This window comes from Colletotrichum spaethianum (assembly GCF_022836535.1).
Source record: "Colletotrichum spaethianum MAFF 239500 DNA, contig14, whole genome shotgun sequence".
NCBI classification, from domain to species: domain Eukaryota; kingdom Fungi; phylum Ascomycota; class Sordariomycetes; order Glomerellales; family Glomerellaceae; genus Colletotrichum; species Colletotrichum spaethianum.
In genome coordinates, this window is record NW_026054784.1 from 1,146,469 (window position 1) to 1,168,860 (window position 22,392).

At 53.8% G+C, this 22,392-nt stretch overlaps 4 protein-coding genes and 2 non-coding genes across 6 annotated transcripts; 2 read left to right on the top strand and 4 right to left on the bottom strand.

Annotated features, from left to right (window-relative positions):
- The first annotated feature begins 3,247 nt into the window (after nt 1-3,247).
- On the top strand, nt 3,248-3,363 carry ColSpa_rRNA_020. The gene has a single exon (XR_007414251.1). It is a non-coding gene; the product is annotated as a 5S ribosomal RNA (ribosomal RNA).
- A 1,003-nt stretch (nt 3,364-4,366) lies between these two features.
- On the bottom strand, nt 4,367-4,840 carry ColSpa_06256 (uncharacterized protein; the record flags this gene model as incomplete). The annotated part of the gene is made up of 1 exon (XM_049272468.1): nt 4,367-4,840. The coding sequence occupies one exon, from the start codon at nt 4,838-4,840 to the stop codon at nt 4,367-4,369; it is 474 nt and encodes a 157-aa protein (XP_049128425.1).
- An 841-nt stretch (nt 4,841-5,681) lies between these two features.
- On the top strand, nt 5,682-5,797 carry ColSpa_rRNA_021. The gene has a single exon (XR_007414252.1). It is a non-coding gene; the product is annotated as a 5S ribosomal RNA (ribosomal RNA).
- Nucleotides 5,798-8,938: 3,141 nt separating this feature from the next.
- On the bottom strand, nt 8,939-10,742 carry ColSpa_06257 (uncharacterized protein; the record flags this gene model as incomplete). The annotated part of the gene is made up of 4 exons (XM_049272469.1): nt 8,939-9,812; nt 9,989-10,380; nt 10,508-10,587; nt 10,676-10,742. The coding sequence occupies 4 exons, from the start codon at nt 10,740-10,742 to the stop codon at nt 8,939-8,941; spliced, it is 1,413 nt and encodes a 470-aa protein (XP_049128426.1).
- Nucleotides 10,743-13,006: 2,264 nt separating this feature from the next.
- Nucleotides 13,007-14,637, bottom strand: ColSpa_06258 (UBX domain-containing protein 4; the record flags this gene model as incomplete). Its single annotated transcript, XM_049272470.1, has 2 exons — nt 13,007-14,431; nt 14,500-14,637. 2 exons carry the CDS (start codon nt 14,635-14,637, stop codon nt 13,007-13,009), a joined length of 1,563 nt encoding a protein of 520 aa, XP_049128427.1.
- A 5,621-nt stretch (nt 14,638-20,258) lies between these two features.
- Nucleotides 20,259-20,884, bottom strand: ColSpa_06259 (U6 snRNA-associated Sm-like protein LSm8; the record flags this gene model as incomplete). The annotated part of the gene is made up of 3 exons (XM_049272471.1): nt 20,259-20,389; nt 20,489-20,560; nt 20,650-20,884. The coding sequence occupies 3 exons, from the start codon at nt 20,882-20,884 to the stop codon at nt 20,259-20,261; spliced, it is 438 nt and encodes a 145-aa protein (XP_049128428.1).
- Between the last annotated feature and the right edge of the window lie 1,508 nt (nt 20,885-22,392).

Here is a 22,392-nt window from a genome sequence, read left to right on the forward strand (position 1 = left end):
CATGTCAACTTGAACGGTCACCCGTCCCGCTCTCTTCCACAATCACCAAGATGAAGTGATGTTTGTGGTTTGCGACGCTCGGATTGCCGCCATCAAGCTAGGAGCCCCTGTTCGACAACCTCCGTGCACTCGGAAATATTTCTGCCCGCAAGGTGTTTGGTATTAGGATGAGACCTCGGACTGAACTGGAGTTGGAATTGGACCTGAACATATCCACATAATTAGAATCATTCGGGACCCATAATCCAGAGGAGCGGTCAACATCATCGATAATTACACTGTAATCAGCAACATTCCGTTATCCGGGCTGCTGACCAGCAATAGGATGCGATTTGCTCGTCTGGTTTTGCACCTGGACCCCTGCTGCATTCGTTTTCGAACAGGGTCCCCCAGGTATCCCGCACCGCCCAGTAATGACATCCCGCATCCACCAATGTACGTACGTTCAATTGTGCTCGACAAGTGTTCTTCGTTTGTCGCCGGGACATTTTCTTTTCTTTTTCGCATCCTACTGTTCAAGAGGTGCGGCGATACCTCGATTCTGCACACTCGCCGACAGATGATGTGTCGATATAGCGCAGCCTGCATGTCAACGAACACTGGTGCTACTTGGGCCGTTCGCGGCAACCTGAACATCAGTCCAGGTTTTCGGCGATTGTGTCGCCCTGGTATCCTATTACGTGCGTAAGACATACTACCATGCACGTGCTAGGTAGTTTTTTTCCCTCCTTTTTTTGCCCCTCCTCCTGTTACTCTCATGGTGCAGTGACGATTTCGATCTCAGGGGAGAGGACAGATGTCCGAGCATGCTGTGTCAAATCCCCGGCCAGCCTGTCTGACTGCAGGCCAGTACCACCTAGCGCACTGTTCATGTGCGGGTACTTGTACGTATGCATGCATACGTCGACGAACGAACCGCATCGGGCTCGAGTCGCGACGTCGGCACTAAGGTAAACGCTGACCGGCGACAAGTCGATATGCATGCATGCATGCGGCGATAACTCCAATGCCGTTTAGATGAATGGCCCCGCCTCCAACCGCCGCAACGGCAACACCCTTCTAGCCTGAAGCTGAGTCCTTTTGCCGGCCAGCCAGCCACTCTGTTAATCGCTCACGATTGAAACCGCCGCCGTGCACGCATAGCTAACGCCACGACTCGCAAGACTGCGGACTGCAGCGACCAGCAGTGCCGGCCCGGTCCCGGCCGAGTCTTTGAGTGTCTCGAGTCGTCTGCTTCGAGCACGAGGAATGATAACATGTCGTTAGTGTACAAATCATGGGCGACGTACCCACATCCATCCGAAGCCCCTTTCCGCGGTAAAACATGGCTGGTGGCCTCAACTCCAGAACAAAGTTACGAACTCTAACAGGGCTCGCCTAGAGGGATATACAGTGGGCTGTCATCGCCCGCCCACCTTCGATCCTGGGGCGATACGACGCGACTCAATCAAACCTGTGGTTGGGTGGTTCTTCCAGAACACACCAAGGTGGATGCACGGAGCCCGAGATTGCAACTAGACTGGGTTGAGGGGAGGGTCGATCTCTGTTCCATCAGCCGCATCGTCTGATCTCAGCCCAAAGATTCCAGAGATGCGAGTGGTCCACCGAGCCCATGCACCATCCCCTGCACAGCCCGCACTAGGTTTTTTCCACGTTGCATCCTGGCCCACCGGCCCTTGACGACTTTCTTCACCAATCCCCTCGACCATCAACCTTGAATATGGGTACTAGCAGTCCTTACCTCCCTGTCTCGAAGACCTCTACGATGTAGTGTACGAACGAGCTGGCATGCATCCAGGTCAGTTACTAGTGTAGTCTTCTCTGGCAGGAACGTCGACCAATGAAACAAACTAACCCACTTTCCCGCAGCTCCATATGCCAGGCTTGGTCATAATGTGAACTTGATCCGAGACGACCGCCTTTGACGTCGTGGTCGAGCATGCCGGGTGCCTCTCCCATCCTACACCCATCGCAGCTTCGATTCAGGCGGCACAGGCGATGTACCTACTTTGAGCCCGCTCTTCTCCAATGCCTGGTTCTTCTCGTGGTTCCTTGTCTATGATAGGGCGTCGTTGAAACAAGGCTGGCAGGGGGAAGGTTCCGAGAGCCCCCCTCCCCCTCCCATAAACAAAGAATAAATAAAAATACAAAATATAGGAAAAAAATTGTAGCGCGGCAAATATTCAGGCCAACTTCGACCGGGGATGGTCTGCTATCCTCGAACGGAGCGTTCTCACCTCAAGGGAATGAAGCTTTGAACGTCGAAGAAAGGGGGGCCCGCACTGACCTTGACATCTTATGCCGAGACGGATGGTGTTTGCAGCCCAGCACGTCCCATCTCCAGGCGTTTTCTCGCCCAGCGTTGCATGCCTGTATTGGCCTCAGAAGAGACGGTCCTAATCGCCGACTCTTGGTTGGTTTAGGAAGTCCTGCGGTTGAGGAGCTGTTACTTTGAGCATCTCAACCAGGCCGGTTGGGAGTTCCTGTCTTGACGTGAGTCTGTCGTGGCTCTACTCCGCTTCTACGCCGTAGGCTGGCTAGCACAGCGGTGGCTGGTCTTGGTATTGGCATACCATCGGCCGTAATTCCCATGCCTGTCATCGGCCCAATGTGTGAACCATGGGACTTGGTTGCTCGTCCGTCAATGGTTGGTCGAGGGCTTGCTCATGATATAGGCAAGGAACACCGGGCTTTCAAGGGCTGGCGTCGGCGCAGAGAAAAAGCGAAAGAGAGAGTTGTTGCGAACGCGAACCAATAACAAGAGACACGTCCACAACGGTGGCGCCCATAACGATGGAAGACTACCATCTGATGGCCATCTTCGTTTCCTTCTACCCCGGCCGATGGGCATAAGAGCTGACAGTCGGCTCGTCAACCTTGCAGCCCCGATAGACTGCAAGAAGCGACACCCATCGGAAAGTTATTCTGAACTGTTTCCCTTTCATACACAAACTAGGACAAGTTTTTTTTGGGTTGCCCAGTGTTGCCGTCAACCCGAGCAAAACCCGGCGCCAACTGGGCTTCTTCCAGTCCCCCTCTTCGCACCAGCTTGTCACTCACACCCTCATAGGCAATCGGGTCGACTGCAACCCTCTCCCTCCCCTCCATCGCCCCATGTGCCATGCTATCAAAGAGGATACGGAATACCACAACGACCATCGTCACAAGCTCTCTGATTCGCCCGATCCCCTTGTGGCCCAGCAGAGAAGCATCTTACTTAGGGAAGTGTACGTCGCTTGTCTGTTACATACGACCATACCCACTGGAGAACTCGGGATCCCGTCCGCTCTCCCATAGATAAGCCAGTGAGGGCCGGATTAGTAGTTGGGTCGGTGACGACCAGCGAATACCTGGTGTTGTATGTTTCTGATTTTTGCTCCTAATTGCGTGACGATTTCGGTCTACTGTGCATTAGACATGAAGGCCGAAGTTGGTTTATATTATTGTACCTTTCGATTGCTAGGTTTTCGAGTATTAGGCTAAAAAAAAACGATAATAATAAATGTGCTCTTATTGAACGTTACTTACTAAATTTTTTATACTGGGTGAAGTGACGGATTCCTCCTGGAAATGCGCAATATTCAACCTCTGCACGGGATGGGTCTGTTGTAACTCACATCCACATAATGCTGGTCCTTTTGGTGGACGACTCGAATAACTTTACCTCGCGCCCCGTTTCGGCCTTATGGAGGTCGTCTGTGAGTAATAACGTCCCCGCAGACTACGAACCGGCCGAGATCGTATGTCTGCTCTTGGCGTTTGTGTTCTAGGAGAAGATAGGGAACGAGCCCACGCTGTAATCTGGAGTGTGGTAAATCGATTATTATCACTATCTTAGAGAAGGCCAATAACGTCCAGACGGTTCACCAGGTCGACTGGGTCCGGAGGATGCAGTTCTTCAGCGAGCTCGGAACCGTCACGTTCCCCATCCCACATGCAAACTGCGGAGGTTGACTTGTACAGCCCTGCAGCCATACCTGGAACGCATCTATTACTCTTCATTTATTCCCAGTCTTGATCTCTGACCATGATTCTGGCAAGACGCTGACTGCCACGCTTGATAAATCCGTATCTCTGGAGTGTGCTTACGCTGAATTCGCCTCTCCCGAGTCGAGTACCATATAGTCTCGCCCGTGGCCCGGTTTCATTACAGACGGGCTGGTTCTCGGGATATTGTCAATATGCTGTTGTATCATTCTGGTGTTGGCATACTACTGTAGTTTCTGAAGCAGCGCTGCTTTGAACACTTGCATTTTCTCCGTAATCAACACAGAAGAAATCTCAATAGAACAAGAAAATATAGTTCGGTCCAAAACGTGCAAGTATCGTACTGGCGATGGCCTTTATTGCGCCCATGTCCTGGCCCCTATCGCTTCCCAAGCTGCACCAGCAGGTCGTCCTGGCCTCCGGTCAACGTCTCTCGGTACTCATCCCCATCGGCCGGAAAGAGCAGATGGCGCGTCGGCTGCCGATGATACCGCCCTCCTCGTCTGTTACGATCGGCCTTGGGCACGCGGGTAGTGCCCCAGTCCATCATCCGCAGGTCCTTCACTTCCAGGACCCAGGTTCCGCGCCAGTTCTCTTCCTTCTCAACCACCTGCTCGAGTCTCCAGGGGACCTCGGCATTTGGGCGATACTTCCATCCCTTTTTGGCCACTACTGTCGACTCATGTTCAGGAGCTGTATGGGCTTCGAAGCCATGGCAGCATGTGCAGCAGTCGACTTTGGCATCGACCTTGGTGTCGACCTCGGCATCGTGTTTCGGCTTTTCCTTCTTGACGCCGATTATACGGACAAGTACGGCAAGGTATTGCCTTGCACGGTCATTGAATCTTCCCATTGTCGAAGCTGTGTATAGCTAAGTCTGTAGCGTCCGGCGGTCTTTGCTTGAGGTGGCTTAAGGAGATAGATGGCGGGGTAGCAGCAGTTCTGCCTTGTGCGCCTGGTTAACATAAGGGTTTGAGACGTGTTGAAAGCCCGGACGTGTTGCGTGCTTACTATTGAGCTAGAGGTATCGATCCAACGAAGTTCGGTGTTAAGCCCGCTGTCGCATAGTGCCTAAGAGAGAGGAACAAGTAGTTTTTTTCTGAAATATAGGTTTTATGCCGCTGTTCACCAGGAAACTTTTATGGTACCTACCTGGGCTGGGGGGTGTCAACATTGGTTAACCTTTCTTTCATGCGGAGGATAGTATTAATGGAATATAATTGTTCTAGACCACCATAAGCAGCCTAGCCCAGTTCACCTGGTATATTATAATCATGTACGTAGAATCCGACACATGGCACCTCTAGCCTATATTACATCTTAATCTTTTAATACGGTACAAAATACTTAATAATGTGGAGTAACTACTGAATTATACTTTACTTTGACTATAGCCTGGAGCGAATGACCCTGTGCTGCCCGCACGTTAGTGACAGTGATTGCAGCCTGGCGATAATGGTACTGTTGAACCTACCATCAAGGTCATAACAGCTTTAGAGCCACGAGGGGTAACGAACCTGCTAGCCACATGAAGACGACTTACTTTATGCCGTAAAATGGGGCTGAGAGGGGAGACTTGCCTTCCGATACTGGAAGTGTCAGACTTCGAAAACAGGAGGTCAATACTCCCACAGCTAAGACTTCATGACAGAGAAGTGTCCTACTTAGGGAAGTATATGTTGCTGGTCTGTCACATACGACCATACCCACTGGAGAACTCGGGATCCCGTCCGCTCTCCCATAGATAAGCCAGTGAGGGCCGGATTAGTAGTTGGGTCGGTGACGACCAGCGAATACCTGGTGTTGTATGTTTTTGATTTTTGCTCCTCTCAATTGTGTGTGAAGATCGAAACCAGTGTGGAGAATTTCGCTTGCTTCTTACGCTCTCTGCGGAAACCCAACGTATGATGCCTGCGATCCAATCACCCCCGACCAAAAAAACACGGCATTTTCGACAGTTAACATCTTTCAGACCGCATATTTCTGTTCCTGCCCCATTCCCCCTTCATTGCCTTGAACTCGGGATCCCAGGAGAATGCGGGGGGGCTGCGAGGCTTGGGGGGGGGGGGGGGATTTGGCATGTTAATACACCAACCTTTTCAATGGTCTCCAATCTACATATTGGTAAGATCCGCCCCATAGCCCTGATATGGCCTTATGGGAAAGTCCACGGCAGTCTGGCCTGAAGCCTCACTCGGGCCCGTTTCTGTTAGCGACGGGTGGTGATTGATGGTGAAAGCGAGAAAGCCGTCCAAATTCTCTTTGATGAACCCCACGGCTCTCTTACCACAGCAACTGCCAGGTCAATGGGTGTCGAGCCAGAATTATCCTCAATTTAGACGCTCGCCCCGTGCTCGGTCAGAAGGCCTGCAATTACATGTGCTCTTCCATGTTGCATGATGAAGAGTTGTGCGTCCAGGATGCTGTCTGTCCACTTCTCAATGGGCAACACCAGGCTCTCTTGGTTACTTTTCCCAGTGACTTTATCTAGTAGACCAACAAAGCCCAGCAGTCCCGTCGACCTCGGTACAACGGCAGTGGCCGTGCCTCTCAGCTCACTGAGGCATATCAAGGTAGCCGCCGTCCAGGAGCGGTCAGTGGCTTCGTCAATCTCGAATCCCTCGTCAAGAAGGTATCGTACAACGATTTCCATTAATTGTAGTTGGATGTTGCATTTCATCTCGGCTGGGTGCATGGCTAAGTCCTCGGCTCAAACATACCGAGCTGGTGTTGCCTGTAGTATCAGATAGCTTGCGTAATGTACCTCAAAACGCGTATTACCAATCAGCCAATACGTAAACCGTTGGTCCCTCTTGCTCTTGTCTCCTCTCGACTGCTCTCTCAGTGAGACGATGACGCTATTTCTCGCTAGTGATGGAGACAAGTGTCGAACCCCTATAAATTCGCTTTTCGAACAAGCGTCCAAGGTCGCAGTTCGCGTCCCACATCTTTCAGCAGACGAGGTTGATTATAAGGCCGTCTAAATTGGAAGCGTTATGATGGTAGCACGAGGTAAGCCGGCTTCCTGAGGGCAGTGGTCGAGGCATCGTTGCCGTCTCCTTGTCGCTATATAGCCATTCTAGCAGCAAACTTGTAATGTAAAAACACCGAATGATAGCTGACATGGAACAATCAGCGCTGACCCGGGTTGAAGAGCTCCGCTAGACAAGGATGCGTTAGCTCATCACTTAATTTCAGCCATTCATCTTAGAGAAGGACATGCAGGAGTTGCAGTAGGGAACAAAACAAATCGATTTCTGTTCTAGCGACAGTAGATTTGGGTTAATAAAGGATATGGACATGTTATGAGAATGAAACTGAATCATAGTGCTTCTATATGCCGATGTTTCAATATTCACCGACTGGACCATGTAGAAGCCGTGCCAAATCGGCCGAGATTCTGGTGGCAGAACGATGTTAATGACAAGGCTGAGGTCAGCTGCCATTCAGAGCACCACGAAGGTCTTCAGATTCTAGTGCTCGGAGCGTTATTGTAGAAGAATGGCGCGGTCTTCAGATCGAAGGCAGCATACACTGTACCCGCTCTCCTATGCTGTTGGGGGGAAGCAGAAAACACCTGGCCTTCCTGGTACATGCAATACACGGAGTGCTACTCAACGCCGCTACAAGACACGGTTCGCTTGTCAGACCCGACGATATCAGCAATCAGCATCAGTGTCCTCCTGTCCCGGTCAAAGTCACGAAACCACGACCGCCAAGCCTCGTGGCGAAGCACGTTCCCTCTGGTATGCAAGCCATCGGCGGAACAACACAAATTTCAGATCGTACCGTTCTTTCCTCAGTTGTTCATGTCGTGTGTATCACGGACTGTGCTATGCCCTAGCAAACAGCATAAAAGAGAGGAAAACGAAGTTGAGACGATGTCGAGATGGGAAACAGGAAAGCCTCGTGCGTTGTACTCTTGGACGGGCACCCGCACGTCCCGAAAGCCGAGGATGGGACGAGGAAGCTATGTCGACGGATACGTTGGATGGGCGGACGGACACTCGGGACACGAGAGAAAACAGGCATGGCTTGCGTTTTTCGTCTCTCAGTCTTCATCGACTTGCTTTTCCGTCCGTGATCGAAGCCTCCGTCCCAAGTCCGCACAGTCCTCTCCTCCCGCTGCTCAGTCACATGCCCAAAGTCCTTGTCACGATAACTGAACGTATTATCTACTTTCTATCTCTAAACAACGTCATGTCCCAAGCTAATCCGGAACGGTCCGGCGGTAAATCTGCGGTCAGGATCGGGCAAATACGACATGTAGAATCTAACAAATCTGCGGGTTCCCGGCCCCTGCATGGGAGGCAGCACTTGGGCGAGACACGCACCGAAATGAAAAGGGAAAGCTTAGGAAAGAGATAGATCCAGTAGGAATTAGCAAGAACTTCACATCACAATCATCAACGATGAGCGGCACGGACGCAGGGCATGAGGGCTGAAATTGGATCGTTAGCCAACTCCAACGCCTTTGACGGCACCAGTCGTTGTGGACGATGGGCCCACCAACCTCTAGACAATAGCAGTCTTGTGCCAAATGCTTCCCTCACTTTGTACGCGTTGCTGGCATGTGTGGTATTGTCAAGGGGAAGCATGCAGAGGAACACTGCTTGATAAGTTAGTCGCGAAGTATTTCCAATCGTGGCTTGTCATATCTCTGTGCCAAGTAGATAAAGCTACCCAAAATAGAAAAGAAGAAAAATGTTGGCAGAAAACTAAACGACTTGACTTCGTCCAGGTTTCCCTAGCCAGACGCCGTGCTTTGCTGATGCCTATACCCAATGATTTCAACTCTGCTCATCGAGCGGGCAGATCCCTCTCCACCTGCGATGGCAATGCAAACAGACGCCCATTTCTGCCGATCAAGGCTCCAAAGCAACGCGCTTTGGGACTTATTGCCGATTAACATGACACCAAGAACAATACTCTCTGGAGCCCACGACACAAATCAATATCTGTATACTGGGTCTTTCTTTTTGGAGCTCTTGGGGGTTGAATCATAAAGGTCATCGTCTGAGTCTTCGCGGACTGTGTCTTGGCGGTTTCTGAGATCGACAGTCTGGATCGGATTGCCGCTTAGGGGACCAGGCGTGGTGGCAGCGTCAGCACCATGCATCGTGACCTTGCCCAGAGCACTGTCTTGCCGTCCCAGATAGCTTGGGGTGGAGTTGAAACCCGGGTGGTAGGGTTCAAAAGCTAGACGCGGCTCCTCACTGGGCAGTTCCACTGCGCTACCAGATCCTCCGGGTCTGCTTGAGGAAGAGTAGTTGTTTTCCGGCTGGGGATCTCTAAAGGGATCCTGATCCTCTGTCGGGCGTTGCTGTTGCGCTTTTGGTGGAGGGCCTGGAGGCGGCGCGAACGACTCTGATGCCTTTCCCTTCCCGTTACCTTCAAGTGGCCTCGTTGGCAGGGCAGGAGCCGGTGTCGAACTGGAAGAAGACGGTTGCGCCTGCTGCCACTCTTGCGGCGGGTTCGGATGCTGGTGTTCAGTCGGCTGAGGACTCACGGGGCTTGCGTTATCTGACCGTGGACCAATGCCGAGCTGCTTACGGGCGCCAAGGACGGCTCTCTGGTGCTGATTGAGTGCCGACTGGAGTTGTTCATTCGTATCGATTAGATGCTCCATCGTGTCGTTGTCCGGGGAAGGGTTCTCTGCCACCATGTACATTTGTATGCTTCTTGAGGCGCTCTGACATCTGTCGGCGAATTCTTTGATCAGGTCGTTGTCGATCACCTCTTGAGGAGGAGTGTTGACTACAACCTGAGACAGGAGCTTGGCAGATGTCCGCGCTTCCTCCAGTCTGCTCGCAAGCTCCACAGGACTGGGCAGAGTACGGTTAGTATGGTTTCGAGCAAAGTAATTCTGAGAATGGGAGTCGAATGCAGGTGCATTCATCGTTCTAGGTTCAGGTCCCGTCGTCGATTGTCTCGGGTTCTAGTGAGGTATGTCAGCTGAGTGGATGATATAAATCGATTCGAAAGAACCCTTACGCCATACTGCTTGTAACTGCGCTCCTTCTCCTTCTTCCACATGGAAATAATCTCGCCAAGACCTTGGTCGTCCATCTTGGTGGCCTCAAAAGTATCCAGCGTTTCCGACAGCATTTGCCTAACGCTAGGATCGCGCGTAGATCGGTAGAGTTCCTTGACAGTATCGGCAAACTTCTTGTCCATGTTGCGGGTGAAGGTCGGGCCGGGGTTGTCGGTCAAGATGCGGATCAGCATGATCGCATTGTACTGCCATGAGGCTTTGGCATGGTTGTCCTTGGCCAGGTATTTACGGATGACGCGCGCGCACTCGGCGGCGGCGGCCGGGGAAGATTCGGCGGCGTCGACTATGGGTGGGAGGTAGAGGACTTCGTCACCCTGGAACACCGGGTCAGCAGGCAACTTCAGAGGTTGAGAATATGACGCCGATGAGCATACCTGAGCATTGGGACCTCCAGACTCGCAAAATTGTCTCTGAAAACGAGGTAAGCGATGGCCCCTGACCTTGAAAAGACGGGTTTTTGCGTACCACACTACGCGCAGCGATGGCTTCAGGCGTCTCGTTCTGCGGGTCCGAAGACGCCGACGCATCGCCGGGTCCACTGAAGCCTTGCGGAGAGAGACGTCGATCAGCACTTCCTTCGTGATGACCATGCATATGCTGGAGAGGACAAGACGCAGAGCGCTCTCAACTCACTATTTGTCGTTCGCTTCTTGATGGTACTCATCATGCGATTAACGCTGAGCCCCTTCATGGCCTTCATCTTTGTGGTCGTGGCCTGGGCAGGCGTGGGAACCAGGGGAGATGTGTGTGTCTGGAGGACGAATGCAAGGGCCCTCGAATGGATAAAGGAGCAGGCGACCGATTCAACGCGGAGAACCCGGACGGTGGGAGAGAGTGAAAATTACGGCGGCTAGACGGCGGCAGAAGCTATCGCGACCAAGTCGATAAGGCGATGACGGGTGTCTGTGTTAAAGTTTCGTGCAGAATCCGAATGACAGTAGGTGCGTGTGGTAGGCAGCGGCAGAAGATTGGAAGAAAATACGCAAGGCCTGTCGAGCTGCAGCCTGGGTGTGACGCTCGGAGGTAAGCAATCAGAAGGGATGTAGGTAAGGCGATGTCAGACGGGCCAGACGAACGGGGGGGTAATCTTAATTAAACCTCAGCCCGGCGTCCCGCGCTGGTCCACGGGGTCCTTTTAAAGCGTGTACGGGTATGCGTCGTGGTGCGTGGGCTGGACCGTTGGACGAGTGCTGGCGGGGTGAAGGGGAGGAAGGCGGCGCCAACAAGGGTCAAGGTCGGGTGGGTTTGTCTGCGCCTCTCGAGATACGTAGCGAAAGTGGCCGACCGCGAGTAGTGGCGGCAGCGGCAGTCTCGAGCTTTGCGAAAGCCGGCGAGCCCCCTTGGTGCTTTCCACAGTATGCTCGATAGATGGATGCCCTAGAGATTGGCGCAAAGGCGCGGTGGCTGATCGTCGTTGTGTGTGATTGGGTCTGAAGTCATGTGTGATTTAATGAGACGGGATGGGAGAGAGGCAGGTGTCCGAGGGATCGGTCGGTGAGTGAGTGAACTGGATAGTGTATATGCAGTTGTCCCTGGCAAACAATTTCGGCGTATGTATAGCACCTTGCAATGTTGCTGTTGGAGCAAGCTGCATAGGTTGTGCAGCACTGAATGGATGCGTGTGTCAAGGAGAATGAGAGCGTTCTGTCAGCTGGGCTTTTCGCTGCTAAACCCTCTCCCCTGCCTACTGCGGCGAAGTGTTTAGATCAGGTACCGTCAAACCGCGTCGAGACTCCCAGGAAGCATGACGACGACTCGAAGGCAAAGTGATGCTTAAGAGGAGACGGTGGGACTTGGGGGTCCTTGCTAGCTACTGTAGTGTACGTTTCCGGTACGTACCTCACGCATTATGAGTACCCTTGTCGCATTCTTAAGAAAGCCAGACCAGCCAGCATTGGGTTCCAGGGTACTTTCCCCGACGCCGTCACACCAGATTCTCGTGCAGTCTTTCCCCCTTCGGTTTCAGGAGTCCATCTAGTTCGACGTTCATCCCGCAGAATTACAGAAATTATATCTCAACTGGTTAATGGATAATCACGCTCTGAGCAACGTAGCTAGCTGACTGTCTCCCGTAATTGACATACTTGTTCATTCTCTGGGGAAGCCCACATCGATATTGTGGTCGCATCAATCAAAGACAACACTTGTTTTGACGTATGTGGGTGAATAGCCCAGACAAGATTCATGCCATAATCCAGGGTCCTATTCTATAGGAGATCGGACGGCCGTGCCACTGTGGTCTGGTCTGTCTGTCTGTCTGTCTGTCTGTCTGGCGTGTCTGCTTTTTTAATAATGTAGCCTACTGATGTTACATTGACGCCTGGTCTAGACTTGGTACCCTTTTCCGTACTAGCCGTCCGATCTCGTCCTTCTTGTTCCTCTATCCTTTTTATCTGTTGTGTTGCCGCCAGCGCCGTTCGTTTCATTCCCCCCAAAACACAAGCCCCCGGCCCTTCTTCAGCCAAGTGCACTTACACTGTAATGTAAGTCTGCACAGCCTCACTTTTCCACGCAAGCACTTACAACCTCTCACCACTTACGTACGTAGAGGACAGCGCCACGAGACCTGCTGCATCGCAGCACCTTTTAGTCTCGTCCGTGTGGGGACGACCAAGACGCCAGATGTCAAGGGCCACGCAAATCACCCCTCTTAGCGTCCCCACGATCCTACATCGTCGGGCTGCCTCTTCTCACAAGCCTACGAAACCCCGCAGTCTGTCTCGAACTTGACCTACTCACCTGCTAGCCAAAGCGGCTCCCGCGGGACGTTTTTCGCCACAATACCTACTTTTGCTCTGCGACGAGCTGACAGTCACCTTCAGAAACCCAAGAATTGGATGATAGTTTATTATTGGCTGCTCGATATCTGCGCGAACAAGATGGCGCGGTTATCTACTGATGCTATCGCCGGCTCATCATGCACTGAGATTCGCTCGACCGGATGCCGTGATGCACATGCGCCATTCAAGACGAGTAATCATCCCCTTCATCTGACTCGTCATCGGCCGACACGTCTTCCACGATCAGATTTCCTGACCGCCCAATCTTCTGCGCCATCGTCTCCTCCTTGCTGGGCTCGTACACAACCCGGGGCATGACAGATGCGATGCGGAACTGATACTCGTGCTCATAGCCTTCGGGCTGGGTTGGCGCCTTCTCGGCAACCTCTTCAGATGCTGTCAACACGTCGTAGCATTCCACGAACGCATATAGTGACTCCATCGTAGTATCGTTCCGGAACCGGCGCACAATTCTCCCGGCGCCGGATGACTCGGGCATCTTCAGCGCAATCCGGACAACATCCTTGCTGGTCACCGGAGGCTCGTCCTCCATTGTTGTCGCCCGCCAGCGCTTCCACTTCTCGCGCTGTTCTTCGCGTCTTGCGGCAGCCTCGGCCTCTTCCTCGGCTTTCCGCGCAGCCTCCGCCGCAGCCTTTTCCGCCTCACGACGTTGTCGTGCTCTTTCTCTATCCTTGGCAAGTGAACGTTCGTAGGCTGAATCCTGTTCGTTCCGGAGGCTCCGCGTCACTTCCTGCGCTATTCTTTCCGCTCGAACACCCGCCAAGTCCAGCGCATATTTGTTAATGGCGGCCTGTGCTTCCGAAAGATACGTGGAAGCGGGCATGGGCCCAGCCAAGCGCTTGATGATACTCATTCTGGTGCTCCCTTCTTTGGGCGTGAGGCACACGATCGCCGAGAACGGGTACTTCGTGCAGTTGTATTCTTGAGCAACCTGGTACGCTTCCGAGTCCAGGATGTTGCCGCCCCACAGAATAATGTTGTTCGCCGGATCGTTGATGAAGCTGATTACATCTGGGGCCAAAAGAGTCTCTCTCGTGAAGGATTCCGTATCGTCGTGCTCGGGTGACATAAGGACCACAAGCAAAAACTTGAGTTCCTTTTTGGCCAGGTCTTGCGCCTGAGCAATGCCCCCCTCAAACCACGGCAGCTCCGTGTTTCCATACTCTTCTTCAAACTCACGTTTGAATCGCGCAGCAGTATCCCGAGGCATCAGCATGCGGCGCCCATTGGTGCTCCTTAACCCAGTTCCTGGCCCACTCGTGATGGCCCGTGGCCGGATCTGCCTCGGAAGGAAGTTGAGGAGGTAAAAAACCGTACGAAAGATCTTGGATGCAATGCTGTACCCGATGCTGAAGGGCGCCAGCAGCAGCCCGATCAGAAAAGGTGGCCTGTGGATGGTATTCGGCCGGGGAACGATTCGCGGCGCAGGGTCGGGCCGGTCTCGTCGGGGGGCTTGCGGTCGACCTGCTGAGGCATGCAGGCTTTCTTGGAGGTTCTCATGCCGTGCTGTTGTACGGGGGATGTCCTGTGCCATAGCCTCTGCGACTGGGTCGGGGCCTTCACCGTCAAAGAACTTGGCGATGGCGATCTAGAGACATGGTGGTCAGCGCAACGTGCAAACGGGGGGCGTGGCAAATTCCGGGTAGCAGGACACACCTGAACGTTCCATTGCGATCGCTGTAGTAGCGGTATCGCATCCTTGAGGTCTTGATTCGTGACACTCGTGTATTGCTGCAGAGCCTCTTGCTGACTTGTTGACAGCTGTCCCAAGTCCAGGTCCCCGCTCTCCGCCATGTTCACGGCTGGCTGTGGATGCAAAGCCAAGGATTAAAAGGTGAATATTGCGACGTGTTGTAAATGCGATGCCGAGTTCAGCAGTCCATGGGTCAGACAGTTGAGGAAGTCAAAAGGCAAGGGTTGCGGAAGAACTCAGACGGAGGTGGAAGCTGGGTTGGCTATGGCCAGGTATGAAGGTAGCCTAGTACCGGGAGTTGCGCTTACGACGGACGGCAGCTTGAATGGAGCAAGGCTGGGAGAGTCTAAGGATCCAAGTGTGCCATGGGAAGTCGGCAGTAAAACTAGAAGGTCAAAGGGGCGAACTGCGGTTCGGCCATGGGAAAAGAGAGGCTGGATGTGTGGGCTTCGATGGAAGTTGACGGGTGTCTGAGGTGCAGCCGCAATTGATGTCCACTGAGGGCAGTCCGGTGACGACACTTATCCGTGGGCTTTGGGGGGGAGGCAGAGACAGGAGTGGAGGGTACCTGCTTTGCCAGGCTTTGACACTGGGCCTGAGGTACCGCGTCTGCGACGGACCGCGTCCGGAAGGCCACAGCGTGTTAAGAGGCTTATCGCTAATCGGCGTGGGACTTGCCTTGCCTCTACCCGGTAATGTAAGTAAGTGGAGTACGAATCTCGCTGCCTACTTGCATATCCTGCTCGAGCACGCAACTCGTTCACTTAAGCTTGGCCAGATGGAGTTGCCTTGCGGATGCAACAACCTGGAATCTCAATGCATGACTGTGAAGAAACCGATGTTGGATGAAGCATGGGCATTTATGCAGCTTGGTTTAGTACCCGCAAGAAAGGACGCGGAATCTAACCTTCCTAGCACGCTTCTAAGACTTTCTCCTGGATAATGGGACCGCCGATGACTTATCAGCAATGTCTCGTTCTGCTGACGGGAGCAGAGGCCAAGGAGCTTTAGACGAGGATCAATCAGCTTTGAATTGGGTCTGTGCGCACCGTACAGTATGAGGGGAGGGACATGATTCAGACTCGATGCATCTAGTGAGGGAGCGTCCGAGTTGGCTGTTGTTATTGCTCGGCTCGGATAGTGGAGATGCACTCGCGCTCCGTCTGTCCACTGCTTCAGGGCGCCATTCACGCACATTTAGCGCAGGCTGGTAAGTCCAGCGCCCAGAGCATTGACTTCCAGTGACCTTGGGTTACGAGGGTGTGTCATCATCGAGTCAAGCCCGGTTGATTCTCTGGCTTCAACACCGCAGCCGACACCCAGCCTCCTGCTGCCGTCTAATCACCTTTCACCAAGGACGGTGCACCACCAATACCCGCTCCTCTCCGCCTGCCCGACCTTTTTTTTTTCTTTCTTCGCAGAGCAGGCGGGCACCTTACCTCATCATCCTCCCACCAACACCACCGCTCTCCCCGTTGCCGTCGCCGTCGCCGGTCCCTTGTCCACCTCCTATCTGCGGAGGGCTGCAGACGTCCTCCTAGTTCCGGCGCGCGCGCCTACATCTAACCCTGCCTTACCGCCGTACCCTATTCCGACGACTACGCCTTACATCATCCTGCACTCGACGGATTGATCACCAGCCAACCTCACCACCACCAACTCCGTACCGATATCGTGTGTGTCCATGACCGAGACGCCTACCCCACCAAAAGTGTTCGAGCCATGGGAAATGTCTGCAAGGATCAAGTGCGTCCGCCCAAAATTTGACCCCCGTCCGGCTTCGCGCCAGCCCCACGCGAGCTCCAGTCCTTCACAGTGTTCCATTCTTCTCTGCCCGCCTTTGTCTTCTGTCCACCCCCCGCCCAAACCAGCCCGGTCCCTCCCCGTCCACATCCAGCGCGCGCGCGTCCAAGCCATGAAAACGACCTCGACGACAATTCGACCATGGGCTCTGGATTTGGCTGACTCTTTGCAGACGTCGTAGCGTCGACCAGGGCGGCAAACCTCTTTTCCACCGAACCTATTGATCATGGCGACCTCTCGATACCCACAGTCCGACCTTCGTCGACAAGTTGGGTCGCCGAAGCCCAAAACCCGAGGCGAGTGGACGCGCCCACACATTCCCCCGACCACTTGGCCGTGACACCACAGCTGACGTACCGTCAATTGCATTAGAAAACAAAGAGACACTATGCCGAAACGTACTTATATATGGACACTGCCGATACGAGAACACGGGTTGCGCCTTTAACCATGACCAGAACCGATCCAACTCGGTCCAGAACAGCCCCGGCGGCCAGAGTAACCAGTCTGACTTGTAGGTGCCTATCTGCTACGCTGCCTTCTGTTTTTCTTCGCACAGCGATGGCCGATGTCCTTTCTCGAATGCCCGGGGGTCTTCGTACTCACCACCAATCCCCGATGCCCTCCTCCGGAAGTGTGGGGGTTTATTGGCTATTGTCAGGCTTTGCATGACGCTGCGATAGGGGACTCGAGGTCCATCTGCTCAGGTTGTTGTAGTAGTCCTATACGACAGTGTCCTTGTGCCCATGAGTCTCTTGACGAGAAACCGGGGGGGGGGGGGTTGATACAGCTTGCGGTTCTGGCTCGAAAGCATGAGATCTCCAAGATGCCACGGATAGCGAAAGCTACCTGCGCCTTGACATACGGGCTCTGGCAGTGTAGACTCAGAGGAATCGGGTCTGGAAAGGAAGGCACTGTAATGCTGGATCTTTGAGTGTTCCAAAAGGATGTGACACATACCGGAGCCAATGAGCTGTTGAGCACCGAATTAGCTCGACATCTGGACTACGAAATTTGCTTTGAAGAGCAGAGCTGACTTGTGTACCCCCGCAGCGCGAGAAAGGCACTCAATGTCGACTCACCGTCATTCACCCCGGCTGGGCTGCCCTCCGCAGCATCACCGAGCGCAAATGCGCTAGGTGGCCCTTCAAAGAAATCAACATTCTCCTCCCAAGCAGCCAGTGCAGCCGTCTTCACTCCTAGAGGAGCAGGTTGTATGTAACCCGCAAGTCTTTGATTGAGTGGAAACTCGAAGCTGAACCTTTCATAGCTGCGACGCCTGCTGTTGCTCAGGATGGTGAAGCTTCATCAACCGTTTTTAACCCCGCAACTTTCCGGGAATTTACCCCTTCCAATTTTGAACTGAGTACCGGGGTAGGAACAAGAAGTCTGTTGCCCAGTCATGGTACTATGAACTAAAGCTCTTGCAGATAACCGCCAATGGTACGGCCTCAGACGCGGGGCTCTCATTTGACCCCTTTACCATGCCCAATGTTGGCCAGGCGTTGCCGGCCACACCCTTCAACCCATATGCAGACGACCCGACTGGCCTTGCTGGCTCAAGCGCGGCCTACTTCCAACATCAAAACGCCTACACCGCCCCACTCCAGCCGGTAAGAATTACGGATTGGAAATCCGATGAGGCGAGACTAACGGTAGGTAGCTTCAATACCACCTGTACGCTCCCGTAGGGCCATACAGAGACGACCTGTTGCCATTTCAGAGACAAGTTCACGATTTTTTCTTACCCGAAAAGCTTCGTGAGGAAATGCAACGCAAGTCCGAGGCCTTACAACAGGTCATGCCGAGTAAGTTGGCACGATAACCGAGATAGTGCTTGAAGCTCACGCCACTATAGATTCGACGCTGCCTCCACTGGACAACTACTACTCTCTCGTTCCTCTTGATACCAGTCATCGAAAGAGCTCTAGCGTGTTCGGCTATACCACCTGGGTATACAAGGCGACATCGTCAAAGAGCGGGAAAACCTACTGCCTCCGACGATTAGAGGGTACGCTTCAAGATCAGGTCTCGGTCTAAATCAAACTGACGTGAATCAGGCTTCCGGTTGACCAACGAGCAGGCCATTCGCTCGGTAAAGGAATGGCGAAAGCTTAACAACGGCAGCGTGGTGACAATCCACGATGCCTTCACCACTCGGGCATTTGGGGACAGCTCCCTCTTCTTCGTTCAAGACTATCACCCTCTGTCCAAGACACTTGCCGAGGTACACTTTGCGCAACCGAACACGACCCATGGCACCCGCTTCAACGCAAAGAACCCCATCGCGGAAAGCGTCTTGTGGGGCTACGTCTCACAAATAGCCAACGCATTGAAGGCTATTCATACTCTGAATCTGGCTGCACGCTGCCTCGATATGAGTAAAGTTATCGTCACCGACAAGAACCGCATTCGGCTTAGTGCCTGCTCCATTCTGGATGTGGTCCATTTTGAAGCCCGTCGCCCAGTTCAGGAGCTACAGCAGGAAGACTTGATTCAGTTCGGCAAGCTGATACTTTCTTTGGCGACCAACACGCCGCCTAACCAGCTCACTAACCTGAAGGGATCGATGGAGCAGATGAGCCGAGTGTATTCTAAGGAGCTCACCGATACTGTCTTGTGGCTCCTGACTCCGGCCCCAGCAGGCGCCACACCCAAGGGGATCGAGGAATTTATACGGGGCATCGCGGTTCACATGGTGGCTACATTGGACGCCAGCCTGCATGAGGCTGACACGATGAAGTCCGAGTTGTTCCGAGAGTTGGAGAACGGTCGACTAGTGCGCTTGATGGCCAAGCTTGGTGCCGTCAACGAGAGACAGGAATTCGATGGCGACAGGGCGTGGTCGGAGAACGGCGAACGGTATATGCTGAAGCTGTTTCGCGATTACGTCTTTCACCAGGTTGACGCGAATGGTAATCCTGTGGTTGACATGGGCCACATCATCCGGTGCCTGAACAGGCTGGATGCTGGCAGCGACGACAGAATCTGCCTCACGAGCCGAGACGAGCAGACGAGCTTTGTAGTCAGTTATAAGGACCTGAAGAAGCAGCTCGGCAACGCTTTCGGCGAACTGCTCAAGGCGGGAAAACAGTCGACGGCGCGAGGATTCCAGGGAGCCTCTCACTAGGGCTGGGAGGACTGGAGAGTTTCCTGTTCCGATTACGATTATTACCACCGTCACCAAAACCCCGAGAAAGATGTTTCCAATTACCAGGAGCACGATGCTCGGGGTGAAATGAACAACGAGACACGCAAGGCTTGGGCGCGATGACCATTCAAATTGGTTTACGGTGTTGGATTCACGGTTGGAGCTGCGCGTGAAAGATGGACAGCGAGGGCGCTTGATGGGCAGCACTGGCGGAATTCGAGCGTATAGGAGCCCGTCCATTGGACCAGGAAAGCGATGCAGAGTATAGAGATGAACATGGGCGATGCCGCTGGATGCGGGGCCTCCCACTTGAAAGCACGGGGGGATAGATGAAGCGACGAGAAGAGAACAGTAACGAAACCAGTTTCAATTTGATTGTTCCTTTGCGTTTTGTGTGCGATGAAGCGATGAGTTAGATGTCCATCTTGCGGAACCGTGCGTGTCACGCCCTCCCGCGCTTGATGAATTCTCTTTGCGCCGGAGTCCCCTCATTTCAGCCAGCGTTCTGGTAGGTGTGACATGCCATCATCATTCATGTCCTGCTGCCGCGGGTATAAATCTTGATACAGCTGTGCCATGAGCTGGGCCCGAGCTCTCCCCTTTTGATTCCTTTCTTGTCGGATTGTTCGGCGTCTAGGATCCTCTGTCTTTCCCTCTCTCTTCCTCGGCCCAGATTTTTTTTTAAAAAAAACTTTGCCAATCCTCTCCGCCCTAGCCAGGTCATGAATTCCTCCTCCCGGTTCTATGATTTCCTCCTCGGGCCAAACATCATTCCTCGTCGGGCTGCGCAAAGGGGTTCGCGATGGGCTCGCTGCCGTCGACGGGGCTGACGAGGACGAGAAGGGTTCCGCGGGCGACGACGAGGCCGAGGGATCTCGTCGTTTCGTTTCCTTCCTCGTCTGTTGGTTCAAAGAGAGGAACGTATCAGTCAGCGTTGGGCTTTTCCCTTTTTCCTCAATTTTTTTCTTCTCAGAAGCACCCAAAGGGCAAAATCTTACCTCTCATGACCTCCTGGACCTCGTCCAAAACCAGGTTCATCAAGGCATCGTATCCCTTGAGTGTGCCGGTGACTGGGGGGCACGTTCTTGGTTAGCAAGCCTTTCTTCTCTCCCCAACCATGGTGGCGCACTGCCGGGAAAGGGATATCTGGACAACCAACCTTCGCGCCCGCCGTTGAACTTGACGGTGATCTGCTTGTCCATGTACTTTGACAGGTCGAGGATGTTCTCCTTCTTGGGCCTCTCGCGGTCGCCGCCGGACCCCTGGGCTCCTCCGCGGTCACCGCCGCCGCCGCCGCCGCCGCCACGTCCTCCTCCTCCGCCTCCACGTCCGCGGTAGCCGCCGCCGCCGCCGCCTCCTCGGCCGCCGCCTCGGTGTGATCCTCTGTCCGCCATTGCGCGTGCGTGCGACTGTGGGTGTGTGGTGGGTGTGGGGGGCGTTCTCGTAGTGGTGACTTTGTGAATGTCACGAGCGGTCTGCTTGCAATGGGATTGACCGATAGGCTGTCGCGACCGTCGTTGTGGCCGTGTGTCGAGCGCAGGGGTGCGTGTGTGTGTGTGTGTGGTCGTGTTGAGTGACGTCGTTGAGGGTTGCGCTGGTGTTTGCTCTCTCTTGCGGCCTGGGGTTTGGAGGTCGGTGGCTCGGTGCGAGGAAAATGAACAAGCTTGAGCTTGGCCCGGGCTGTGGTGGGGCGCTTTGGACGGTCTCCCCGCCGCGTCAAGTGTCCCGGCCTCCGTGATTGGCGGGGTCGCCTTTTGGTTTTTGGTTCACCTCAGGTACCCTACGGAGGGGGCCAAGTGCCGCATCGGTGCGGCAAGATGAAGATGGACATGTCAGGTGCATCCCGAGTTCAGTGTGATGGCATGTTCACCTCGCGAAACGGACATGGTAGAGAAAACACAGTCGTGCGCATCTCTTGGTCGTGAGAGCATCACTCTCTACCTACCAGAGAATTTCATGTCTTGAAGGGCATTCACACGGCCGACCAAGGCGCTTGATCTTGGCGAACCTTCAAATCCAAAATATCCTTTTGTGCTTGGAGCAGATGTCACGAAGATCTAGTCTGAAGGTTTTTTTTTTTTTCCTCTAGGAATCGCGTGGCGAAGTTCTGGGGCCTCAAGGCCAGCGGAGCACTCGGCAGGCAATATTCGGTATCTTGGCATCAGGGTTCTGGCATAGCATCGTCTTTGCTAAGATCACAACTTGGATGGGCTTTCGGGAGTCTCTTTTTTCTTCTCTCTTCTACGAGAGGTCCAGTCTACAGGCAATTTCGGAGATGCAGTCGCTACCCTGCACAGCAATGTGAGCAGGCAATTGACACGAGCCGCCTTGGGGACTTTGCTAATCTCGTCGGATGGGCCAGATGACTGATGAAATGGGGCGATAGGAGCAACGCCGAAGTGAAACGTCTTGGCGCCGTCAAAGTATGGCGCGTCGTCAAAATGGCACTGCAACGATAGGTAGTCGGCCAACGGGCGACGCGTGTAAGTGATTGCAGATGGCGGGCGTGGGCTGCCAGACTAGCCGGCTAGTCTCCAGCGAGCCGACCAAACGGACGGCAGGAAATCAAGGTTGAGCGGGAGAAAGCTGGCCGTGCAATCCAGGTCGTGTTCGTCCTCCGGACCCAAGGAAGAGAAACCTACCCCAAAAGGATTGGACGGGAAATTTCCTCAACCTCATTTGGGGGCCGGACGCGTAGAGTGAGAGTGAGCGATATATTTTCCTACGTGTAGCGCTGTGCGTGTCTGAGGTGAGGGTTCCTGGCCGTCCCCATTTGTGATTTCCAAAAGGTCTTGGCACTGCCTCTGCGCCACCCCGACAATGGGCAGCAGAAGGGCACAGGGAACGCGCTAGGCTTTCTGACACCGCAGGCAGGCTGGGGTCTGAATCGGGGGGTGTTTCT